The sequence below is a fragment of the Epinephelus moara genome, chromosome 2 (genome assembly GCF_006386435.1).
Source record: "Epinephelus moara isolate mb chromosome 2, YSFRI_EMoa_1.0, whole genome shotgun sequence".
NCBI classification, from domain to species: Eukaryota; Metazoa; Chordata; class Actinopteri; order Perciformes; family Serranidae; genus Epinephelus; species Epinephelus moara.
The window spans coordinates 40388799-40401298 of record NC_065507.1 but is presented as its reverse complement, the minus strand read 5'-3'; the positions used below and the strand labels follow the sequence as shown (position 1 = coordinate 40401298).

The window sequence follows — 12500 nt, the reverse complement described above, 5'->3', positions numbered from 1 at the left end:
TGTCTTTGTCACGGTTTATTTTCGTGTGCTGCATCAGAAAAGAGATAAACAAAGAGACAATATAATTACAATCAAACAACGGAGTGGTCAATCAAACAGTAAACAACAAATAAGTATGTGTGAATATACAATCCACAACTAAACAGTAAAATGGTCAAGCAACAAACAATCTTACATGGCTCCTGGCACATGTCTAGGAACAAAGAGATTAGGGTAGCAGAGCACATGTCAGCAAAGCCACCACAAAAGGCATACAAATGAAACAATCAAAATGATGAATTGACCACTCACGTTAACTTGAAGACGCACACAAATCAGGATACCTGGATATACTGGAGTGCTGGCAGGGAGTGCAAAGGATGAACTGAGGGGTGAACAAACAATTTAGAGTCTCCGCCCCTTACCCGGCAGGTAAGGTGGGCATGGTCAGGTGGCAGGTATCTGCTGGGTTCACTTTGGCAGATTCACCATATTTATTTGTATTTATTTGGAAAGAAAATGAACTGAGAAAGGACCTGGTCAAGGGAGTCTTTTCAACCATTCTGGTGGATTACTCTTTGTAGGTATACTAGACCGAATCACAATGTTTATTTAAAATAACTTGCGGGTAGAAAATCCTTGTCATGTATATAAAATTAAAGGGTGCTGAGCAAACTCTGCCTTAATTAGTTAGTGATTTGTCAGTTTTAGTGTACGCTATATTTAGAATATTTTCAATATTTTCAAGCCACCAGACTCCATTACTTAAGACAACACTAAGTTGCTGCTCTACCATGGTGCCGATTCGTCAAATGTAGCATGTGTTTTCACCTATATTAATCAACACAGGTTTTGCTAAGGAGCCATCTACAGCAACACATAGATTTGGTTTATCAAAGACAATAGCAAAGCAGTAAAGTACATAAAATAATAACATCAGATATGTCAGACCACCATGTTTAATTATTCATCTTTACAGATAAATAGTTACAGTTACAGTTATGTTACAGTTGCAGCTGAATATGACAGCAGAAACAAGTTTCCCAAATTTACTTATAGGCAATTGTAATCAATTGCCAGTTTTTTACCTAGAAGTGATTGTTTTTGTTGGAGCAACATCACGCTGATTCGGTCTATACGTATAGGCAGTGGATGTGAATAGCCTGCTGTACAACACTGCATGATAACTCACCTTATTGTTGTTTAGATATTTAAGCCTAAACCAAGGTGGTGGACTGAAAGACTGTCCGAGATACCAATCCACAAACACTGACATTCCTAGAGCCATACAGTTCCATAAGCATGGCTAAAAATCCTAATTTGGTCCAAGGGGAGGAACCTTGGTTGAGGCAAATCTTAATGACTCCTCAGTGGAATTTGAGAGAGAGGGGGAAAAAACTTTTTTTTTTTTTTTTTTTGTCAGAACAAAAGCCCCATTTCTAAATTACTCACTAGATAATCAAAAGACTTTTTTGAACTTTCATTGCTGCCTTAATTGCAGTTTTTGCAATAAACACATTATTGGGTGCATTTAAATGCATCCATAACCATGTGCAAAGTACCTCTCTTTATTTATTTTGTCTTTTATATTTGTTGTTTTTACAGCCATTTAATGGAGGCTCTTAGTAGATTCCACCAGTAAATCTTAAAGCTGCTTTATACGTTTTGCTTTTGCTTGAGAATAAAAGAATCAAGGACAGTCTTTGGGGAACAATTTAACTTCCATCTTCTACCAGTGTAACCTTGTGCATTGGAATTTATATGATTTATTTTATAGTAAGTTTCATCTAATAGCTAGGGTGAAATATCACTTAGCTTCTCTTATCTTTTGCCCTCACATTTGTCTCAGCATTCACTATCAGATAAACGGCTCGTCCCTGGTCCATGAGGACCACTTGGAAATACAATCAGTGTAATCTGCTTAGGCCCCTGCTTCACTGCCGCAAATGGGATTAAGTCCAAAGGGAGCAACGGACCTCATTATGGCCATTAACAGGACATAATGCTGTTCAGCTAGTCTCTAAGAGATTGGATGTTTCCTCTGTTATCCTGACAAACCATTCCAACCCTGGTGAGCAGCCTCATTCAGAGGATTCATTCAGCTGTTTCTAACTGCTACTCAAGTGTTTTTCTTCTGTTGTCTTTCTTCTTCTTCTTTCTGCACAGTCTCAAAAGAATGTGTGCATTCAGAGCTATGGCACATTTCTGGAATTCATAAATTCATCTTAAAGATTACATTCATACATACATTCAAATTCTAAAATGTAACCATTGTGTCCAGGACGTGAATTAGCATTTCCTAGGATAGCGAAGGCATGATCCGCCCTACTCTGACATACTCTGCCTCTGACTGGCTCACCCTGACATTATTACAGTAACCCTAACAAAACCCACTCCTCTTGCCTAAGCCTAACCAACCCAAGCAACAAAGGCAACACGTACTAGCCAATCAGAGGGAGAGTGAGGTGGCTCAAGCCTTTGCTATCCTAGGAAACACAAATATGCATCCTGGATGCCATGCAGGATTATGTTCCTCTGCAAGGCATATGTGATATTTGTTGATTAATCTTTTTAAAAGAAACTATAACTATTTGATATATACACTATATGTTGTATACTTTCTGATTGTTACCAAATATACTTAACACACAATATCTTAATTAGGCTACTGCTAACATGCCCACAACAACAGTGTCTACATGCTGATGTTAAATGTTTGGTGGATCGCCACCTTTAGAGCTATAATTGAATGACTCTCACAAGTATTACAAATGATTAGAATCCATCTTCATCGCAGGTAATAACAACTTTTACATCAGCTCCTCCAAACACCTGCTGTAAGCCAGACCAGATCTTTATGGACACTTTAACCAACAGAGCCCTAATGTGTCTACTTTAATACTTTACGGTTGGATTTGGAGTGCAAAAGAATCCACTACTTGACAACATCTGCATCCTGTGTTCACGTAACACATTTTATATCTCATCCTAGCGTGTCTTTCAGTCGCCTTCACTGTTGTTTAACTAAAATATAAGTTTAGTAACTTTAGATTGAATATCTAGATTTTTTTGCATATGTTGTGAAAAATTTCCCTGAAACATGTATAACTTTTTTTTCTGTAGCTCACAGGAAACTGGGGCCTTGAGATAAATCTTATGACTAACCAAATGTTTCCAAATGCAAGTTGATAATCTGATCTCTTAGCCAAATCATTTATGGAGACGCTAACTCATTTGGCAAGCATAGCTTCTCATTTGCTTTTTGGGTATACGCAAAGTCCTTTTTTCTGAAAATGTCTTTGTACCACAGCCTTTGCAGCAGGCCACTGCTACGAACCCTTTGTGAAGTACGGTAACCTGACCAGCAGTGACAACACTTGGGCAGTGGGAACTGTGGTGGAGTTTGCCTGTGACCCTGGCTACACTCTGGAACAGGGATCTGTTACCATTGAATGCATGGACCCCAACAATCCCCAGTGGAACGAGACCGAGCCTGCATGCAGAGGTCTGTATGTCTGTATATTGCTGAAAAGAAGTCACCCATCTGCATTTAATGCATCCTGTTTTTATTCATGTAAATTTTATTATTATTATTTTTTAATTAAGCGATTCACGATATGATTCACTTAAAATGATCAGACAATGGGTCATTATCTCGCTCAGGGACATATGAGCAGTACTCAGGGCTGTTGTTGCAGGTTGGGTCAAACTTTACTCACAGTGGGTGTTTGGGTAAGTGAACATCAACCCGGTCTCACTCCAAAGTTGTCGAAAACTGGCGCTTGGTCACTGACTTCTGGCGCCAGGCACCCGACAAAAAAGCTGCCCTTTCACGTCGGCATGATACGTCGGTGCCCAGTGCTGTCAGGGGGAAATAAGACATCAACGAAAATTAAGGGGGCGGAAATCCAAATAGGTGTCGGCCCTTGCTTGATGATTTTTATTTAAAATGCTCAGCCCTCCTCAGGTACAGGTAAAAATAAGTATGGCAGACATGTCCCCATGTTTGGGACATGGAATCCATGTGGTCCATGTTCAAAGCCTCCATTGTGGAGGCTGCTGCTAGGAGCTGTGGTCAGAAAGTTGTCGGTGCCTGTTGTGGCGGCAACCTTAGAACCTGCTGGTGGACACCCGCTGTGAGGGAGGCTGTCAGGATGAAGAGCAAGGCCTTTCAGATCTGGCTGGCCCAGGGGTCACCTGAAGCAGTAGACAATTACCAGTTTGCCAGAAGGGCTGCAGCTGTGGTGGTCACTAAAGCAAAAACCCAGATGTTGGAGGCGTTTGGGGAGGCTATGGGGAAGGACTCAGAGATCACTGAAGTAGTCAAGAAGCTCCCCAGTGGCAAGGCAATGGATGTTGAGATTTGCCTTGAGATGCTGAAGGCTCTGGACATTGTTGGGCTGCCTTGGTTGACGCGTCTTTTCAGTGTTGTGTGGCGATCATTTTCAAAAAAGGGGACTGGAGGGTGTGCTCCAATTATTGGGGTATCACACTGCTCAGCCTCCCTGGAAATGTTTACTCCAGGGTGCTGAAAACGAGGCTCTGACCGATTGTCGAACCTTGGATTCAGAAGGAGCAATGCGGATTCCATCCTGGCTGTGAAACAGTGGACCAGCTCTTTACCCTTGTGAGGCTGCTGGAGAGGTCGTGGGAGTTTACCCATCCAGTCTACATGTGTTTTGTGGACTTAGAGAAGGCTTACGACCGTGTCCCTCGGGGAGTCTTGTGGGGGGTACTGCGGAATTACAGGGTACCGGAGTTGCTGCTATGAGCCATCCAGTCCCTGTATGACCAAAGTGAGAGCTGCATCTAAATACTTGGTGTAAAGTCAAACACGTTCTCGGTGGGTGCTGGCCTCTGCCAGGTTTGCCCCTTGTCACCGGTCCTGTTTGTGATATTTATGGACAGGATCTCAAGGCACAGCTTGGGGGAGGAAGGGATCCGGTTTGAGGACCTCAGAATTATCTCTGCTTTTTGCAGATGATGTGGTTCTGTTGGCTTCATCACACCGTGACCTCCAGCATACACTGGGGCAATTTGTAGACGAGTGTGAAGCGGGCCATATGTAAGTCAGCATATTCAAATCTGAGGCTATGGTGGAAACCGGTGGATTGCCCCCTCCGGGTTGGGAGAGAGTTACTCCCTCAAGCGAGGGAGTTCAAGTTAGCCTGAGCGTCAGACTGAAGCTCCCAGAACCTTCAGTCTGACATTGCCTCCATTGAAGGCGATTTACAAGGGGGAGGGAATTTGATTTTTCCCTAACCAATCAGTAGAGATCAACGACTCACCCAGAATCTGACGTCATTAGTATCCATGCCTCGGGGGTGCCGAAAACAAGCGAGCATTGCCCGTTTAAAATGTCTCCGTCGTTGTGCACGCCCAGCTGCATCACCGTTAATCCAGTTTAGCAGCTTCCTTCATTTGGTCCTCCATTAACGCGAGTAGTGGCGAAATACCTCGATAGCATCGTTAATGTGGTCTGTAGGATCTGTAGCGGTCGCCATTGTTGCTATCCTCACCAGTTACCCACTGGCGTACAGCTTGACATCAGCGTGGCGCTGATTGGCTAATCGCTAGACCCGCCCCCACCCCCGGCGTTCATTGGTCCGTCCATCGTTTGGACGAGATAAATCGCAAATTCATTGCAGTATGCCAGACCAGAGATGCAAGCCTACTCAGTTGAGTGGGCGGGGTCTATGGTCTGGAACCAGGCTAAGTTCAAGTATCTCGGGGTCTTGTTCACGAGTGAGAGGAGAATGGAGCGTGAGATAGATCAGTGGTTTGGTGCAGCTTCTACAGTGATGCGGGCGCTGCACCGGACTCGTGGTGGAGAGAGAGCTGAGCAGGAAGGGGCAGCTTTCGATTTACTGGTCTATCTATGTCCCAACCCTCACCTATGGTCATGAGCTCTGGGTAGTGACCAAAAGAATGAGATTGCGGATACATGCGGCCAAAATGAGTTTCCTCTGTGGGGTGGCTGGGCCCAGCCTTAGAGATAGGGTGAGGAGTTCTGACATCTGGAGGGAGCTTTGAGTAGCTGCTGTTCCTTTGCGTCAAAAGGGGTCAGCTGAGGTTGTTTGGGCATCTGTTTGGGATGGCTCCTGGGCGCCTTCCATTAGAGGTGTTCCGGGGATGTCCCACTGGTAGGAGGCCCCAGGGCAGACCCAGAACATGCAAAGGGTCTCATCTGGCCTGGAAACACCTTGGGGTCCCCCAGGAAGAGCTGGAAAGCATTGCTGGGGAGAGCGTCTGGGGTGCTTTGCTTGGCCCGCTGCCCCTGCAACCAGAAGGGTGGATGAAAATGGATGGAGGGATGGATTTACTTCAATTATCAAAAAAAAATTATCAAACAAGAGTTTGGCAGACCCCTTGCTGTCACTTTATAGACCCCCAAGGGGTCCCAGACTCCCTGTTGAGGAACCAGGCTTTAAACCTGTAAGGCATTGAATGCCTGGTTAGATTCACAATCATGTTTTCTAGTTCTTTAATTAGGCAGTTTCTGATTTTAATCAAAATGTTGCCAGTTTTACGCTCTATTCGCTTGTGTTTAGATGGCATTCCACATTTTAAAAGTTTTGGCTTCTTTTATTAAATAAAAATAAAATCTGTAGAAAAACATCTATATTTCACAAAGATATTAAAACATGTATTATTTGAGTATCAAAGTTAGGAATTATATCCACAATTTTGCCATCCAGCCATATTGTTGTATGTGTGCTGATATAATGAACTGTACCCTCACCATTTCCTTTTTTTGAACTGGGGTTGTATGGGGTACTTATCCACTGTAAGTGTATTACATACAGTAGATGTCAGTCAGCATGTCCCCAGTTCTGAGAAGCAGGCTGGAATCTGACATGGAAGATGAACAATGTACTGCTTGTGGAGGGGTCAGCAACAAAATGTATTTTAGCCACCTAAAAAAAGTCCCAACTAAAAAAATCAGTATCAGTTAAAATGTACGCTATATTGAGAGTATTTTCCCTGCTTCACCATAATGTCAGACAGCCTGTTTCAAAGGGAAAGCTGTTAACAACGTCAGTTCCCAATCTGTACTATCACCAAAGCCACCAGACTCCATTGACAAAAAACACTAATTTTGGCTCACTGAACACAGGAGCTTCATGTCTACTGCTTCCCTGATCAGTTAGTTAGTTTGTGTTACTGTGTCACTTTAGTGAATCCAAACTAATGCCTCCTACAGACTGAGATTTTAGCAATACGTTTAGTGCATGCTACACTGTATGACATGGATCCAATAAACCTGGGTACAACAACATATGCAGACTGTACGATTACAGCGCCTACTGAATCACAGACTACAACATACGATGCAATAGCTTCCCATACTGAGTGCACAAGGACGCTGCACGGGTTATTACTTCTCCAGCTATGAAGCACTTCCATGTCAGACTCAGGCCTGCTTCTCTAAACTGTAGGCTTGCTGACAGCCATCTACTCTTTGTTATATACTGTCTATAAATAAGCACCCCATACAACCCCACTTTAAAAAATTCTGAACGACCCCTTTAATATCCATGGTCGTGTATGTGTTTGTTTCAGCTGTGTGTAGTGGCGAGATCACAGACTCAGCTGGAGTGGTGCTGTCTCCTAACTGGCCTGAAGCCTACGATAAAGGCCAGGACTGTATCTGGGGAATCCACGTGGAGGAGGACAAGAGAATCATGGTGGACATTCAAGTGTAAGTATCCACCCTCCACATGTGCAGTTTGATCCGCCTCCTCACCCTTTGCCCTTTGATATGTATGAAACCACATCACTACAAACCCTTCCCTTGGCCTCTTTGAATCTAATCATCACAAAACCCACTTAATCTCCCGTGCTCATACGTACACCAGTGCTCAGCTTCAAACAGCACCACAGAAGCAGTTTGCAGATTACAAAGAGCTACCTCCCCATGACTGGTAAAACGCATTAAAAACACAACACGCTGCTAATGAAAGAGCGCTCGGCTTGTGAATGAGATGCGTAAGTGCCACACAGACAAAGGTTAATTAGGTGCAGCAGAGAAAACTAATTATATCAGGGAGGGTTTGTTTGGCAGTCCCCCACCACCACCACTCGTCTCACTCCACCCCCCGCTCCTGTAATGGCTGCTGTGTGGAGTGGAGGGTGCAAGTGTACAGCATGGGAGTGTGTGTTTTCTGTGATTGCAGTGCCAAGGTGAAGACACAGAACAACACACCCTGCCGTGTCAGAGCCTGATAAGTCAGTCAGCCGTAGAAAATCATTTGCCATTTGCAAGCAAATTAAGGAGGGCTCATTTGCATAGGTTACATCTGAGCTCAGTTTTTTTTCTCTTTTTGTTTCCCTCTCTCTGAACAGCACCTGTGCTCTTGTTGTACTTTAAGAAGCATTGATTAATGGCTTCCCCAGGTTTCTGAAAGGAAGTCTGTCAACATAAGTAATTGCTGCTGTTCATTTAGCAGAGCAGCTGATTTCAGTAGAAGTGAAGGTATCCTGTGAAAACATTTAGACAATACAACAGCCTAAAAACATGTACATATAGAACCAAATTAAAAAAGAAGATTACATGTGCTGTCATCCTTTTACCTGCATATATTTGTTACCATTTTTATTTCAAACCCACAACTTTAAGCATTTGTACACCTGCCATGACATAGTAGTATATAATAAATGAGTAAAAGTATATGAACATGATCAGATGAACCCTTTCACATCCTTACATTAACCTTCAACCCTATCACCAGACAGAGAACTGATACTGGTCAACTCTGTAAAACCCTGGATCATGCTCATTGACAACAACTTTAAATTGTAGTTTATTGTCAGCTGCATTACAAGTAAACTTAAATTCAGCATTCTGTAAAATTCACCTAAATTCACCTGAAACGCCTATTCAAGACATACCCAAAGTTAATTGACAGCTATTCTTGTTCCATTTTTAGTACATGGACATGCATGATCTCATTTGAAGGGTAACAGTCTGGAGTTTTTTCCCCAATAGTCAGAGGCTCTGTAAGTGCTTCACATATATATATCTGTGTGTGTACTGTGTGTGTGTGTGTGTGTGTGTGTGTGTGTGTATGTTTCTTGAATAAGATGGTGTAGTGAACTAGATCTGGGGCTTATTAGCTGGAAAACACAATGGGGCCATATCATGAAATCTCACATATAAACATAGATAAAGTAGATAACAATATATCACCAGGTTTTGTCCAGGCGCTTAAAAAAGAGAGTAAAATAATAAGTTGAATGTCTGATTTTGAGTGAAAAAACACAGACAGAAATGTCTATTTAAGAGCTCACTGAATGTAAACATTCCTTGAAAACCTAAATAGACAAGAAAAACTGTTTTTTTCCCCTTAAGACAGGAACTATTTGTTTATCATTTATGTACATATAGTCTATAATGCCAAGAAAGAGTTGAAACCTCCTCTGCAGGTGAGGAGTGTCACTGACTACAAGACCCATGAGCCATCGAGCCGATCGCTGTTTATTTATTGGCTATGAGGCCAAATGAAGTATGAGAGGCACTTCCTCCAGGCCCTTGTTGCCTATTAAAGCCTAGACTGACAGTATGGAAGCTCCCATTCCCTCAAGTGAGGTACCAATGAAAAGGTCAGGAGTTCAGTCAGAAACATCCACATGCAGAGCCGGAGAGAAATATGGAGAAGTTGTCTTTGTGTGCATGTGCATACCGGACCCTTAGTTTTTTGTTGTATGAATGGAGATCTCTAAATTTATATTTTATCGTTGTTGTAAAAATAACGTTAGCTTTGTGTTCGCAATTGCTTGCTTAAAGTGGAAGTATTTAAGTTTTCCACTTGCTAGTGCACTAGCTCATTAGCTTACGCTGTCTGCCTATCAACTCCTTAATCGTGGATCATAGCAGAATATAGCAACTTTAACCACTGTTCATTTCAGGAGGACCGCAACAAGGAAATGTGTTTTTTGTTTACATTATCAAATAGACAATTAATCACTGATACTTGTTTCTGGCTGCCTGCATTAGCTAGCTGAGAAGTTGTCTATTTCCACTTTAAAATGTTGATTAAAAACATTGCTGTCTGTTGATGCTTTGACTTGGATTAGTGCTACAATGGATGGTCCAGAGAAACAAGTCCACCTGTTTTGAGGGCAGGGGCATGAAACCCCTAGGGAAAAATATGATAAGCGGTGTAGCTCTGAGCCCCTAAGAAGCCTCCAGAAAACCCTGCTGACCCAGGCTGTGTTCTGCTCCTTTGATTGAGGAACCAAATGGAGGGCGGGACATTTGCGGGGAATGTAGGCTCTCTTCCAGTGTCCACACACCACTGGATGTGGACCCATGGACTGTGTCATATTTTTCCCTAGGGGTTTTGTGCCCCTACCTTCTGGACAGGTGGACATGTTCCTCCAGACCATCTATTTTAGCATTAACGCTAGACAAAGGATCAACTGATGGCAACGTTTTTAATCAACATTTTGAAGTGTAAATAGACAAATTTTCAGCTAACTAAGCTAGCATGCTAGCTACGCTAGCTAATGCTGGCAGCCAGAAACAACTATGATTCATTGTCTGTTAATTGTCCGATAATTTAAACAAAGAACACGCTTTCTTGCAATGGTCCTTCTAAAATGAGCAGTGGTTGAAGTTACTATATTCCATTATGATTGGGGAGTTGATAATCAGATGCTAGCTAGCGCTAGCAAAGCTAGCTAGATGAAATGTTGACGACTCCCACTACTGTAAAGTGACTAACTGAATTAAAAACTAATACATGGGATTATGAGCCTCTAATTGGCAACATAACAAGATGATTGACAAGTGAACGTCTAAAACAGGGGCTCTGGAACTCACACATGCACACATCTAAAATGGTAGCTCTCTGGCTCTGCAGGTGGATGATACTGAGTTCAGTCACCATTTTGACACAGAGGAGTCTGCGTATTTATATGCAAATGTTAAAAATTGTGGATAGTATGTAGAGAAATGTGGAGAAGTTGTCTTTGTGTGCATTTGCATGCTGAAGAATATTGTATGTACTGAAACAGAGACAACAGCACACAGATGCTAAAAACTGAAAGATCCCACAGGTATGTTTCTCAGGAAATGAGACCAGACCAGATTTCCCTGGAAATACCAGGATGTCATTTCCTGTAATTTTTAGACTTTCAGGTGTACCAACCACTAACAGGCCACCACATAAACTGAATACCTTGGTTGCCAATTATAAGAAAAGCAAGCTACCTAAAACCTTGGTGAGCTTAAATGTCCCCCTGAAATGTTGTCACTCAACTGGCTGGTTGCCAGGCCTAGCATCCTCTTTCTTTGTCACCAACCCTGCACTGAGCTCAGCATTAGTTTCACTTAATTTAAACAACAAACAGAGGCAGAGAGAAACTACATTTTCAGGTATGAGGGTTCATTCTTTATCATCATTCATTGTCCATGGCAGTCTCAGTGAAAAATTACTCTGTGCTGTCATTTGCACGCTACGGAAGCGCATTGCATTCACTGGATAAAAAAAAATTAGACACCTTATCTCGTAATTACGAGATCCTGATCTCGTAATTATGAGAAAAGATCTCGTAATTATGAGATCTTTTCTCGTAAGATCTCATAATTATGAGATAAGGATCTCATAATTACGAGATCAGGATCTCATAATTACGAGATAAGGATCTCGTAATTATGAGATCAGGAAAGGTGCCACATTAGCCACTGCTTCGCTCAGAACCACACGAAGGGGGGTCGGAACTACTGTAACCAGCTGCCACTCGGGTGGTGCCATCTTAACTATATCCCATATCTTTATTATAATGTGTAGCCTATATATTGGAAATTACGACGGAGTATTAGGGCCACATTGAAGAAAAAAAAATTCGGAGATTTCGAGAATGAAGTCATAACTGAGAAAAAGTCATAATATTAGGCTACGAGAATAAAGTTGAATTATGAGATTAAAGTCGTTATTTAATGAGATTGAAGTCATAATATTACGAGGATAAAGTCATAGTTTTTTAAGGAAATAACCAACAACAATCAGAATGTCAGATTGTCTTTCATGCCATTGAAAGTAGCCTACTTAATTGTGCCGGTGTTCTGACGATTTGGTTCTGTGTCAGTCGAAATGCGCTGTTTGTGACTCCGGGCCCAGCGCTGTTTGTGACTCCGGGCCCAGCTCTGCCACTGATTGGCCAGTCTGACATCCTTCATAATACAGAGGATGTATTATGAAGCAGTCTTCACATAGGCCTAACAGAAACATGCGTTGGTTTGGGGACAAGTTAGTGGTCACGTTACTCGTTCCACAGGTGAAGGACCCCGGATACATAGCCTACAGTAAATACACCGGTTGTAGCCTAAGTAACTTTTAACATAGCCTACGTGAGTCTTTGTGACTCTTGACTCTTGTCCCCTAACTAACGCTTGTTTCTGTTTCACTAACGATATTTTCACCCCATTAAGTCACATCCCGTTATTTCCCGTTATTTCCTCTGTAAACCTAACGTTACAGCAGCCTACAAGCATGCTGTGTCAATAAATCAGCTCA

The 12500-nt window shown here is 42.4% G+C and overlaps 1 protein-coding gene across 1 annotated transcript in view; it reads left to right on the top strand.

Moving 5' to 3' along the window:
* The window catches only part of LOC126397119 (seizure protein 6 homolog), a 475464-nt gene that overhangs the window by 367957 nt on the left and 95007 nt on the right, over positions 1-12500 (top strand). Inside the window, exons 8-9 of the mRNA XM_050055639.1 lie at positions 3290-3484; positions 7543-7681. Of these exons, the coding sequence (XP_049911596.1) occupies positions 3290-3484; positions 7543-7681 (334 nt within the window). The remainder of the gene's footprint in view (positions 1-3289; positions 3485-7542; positions 7682-12500) is intronic.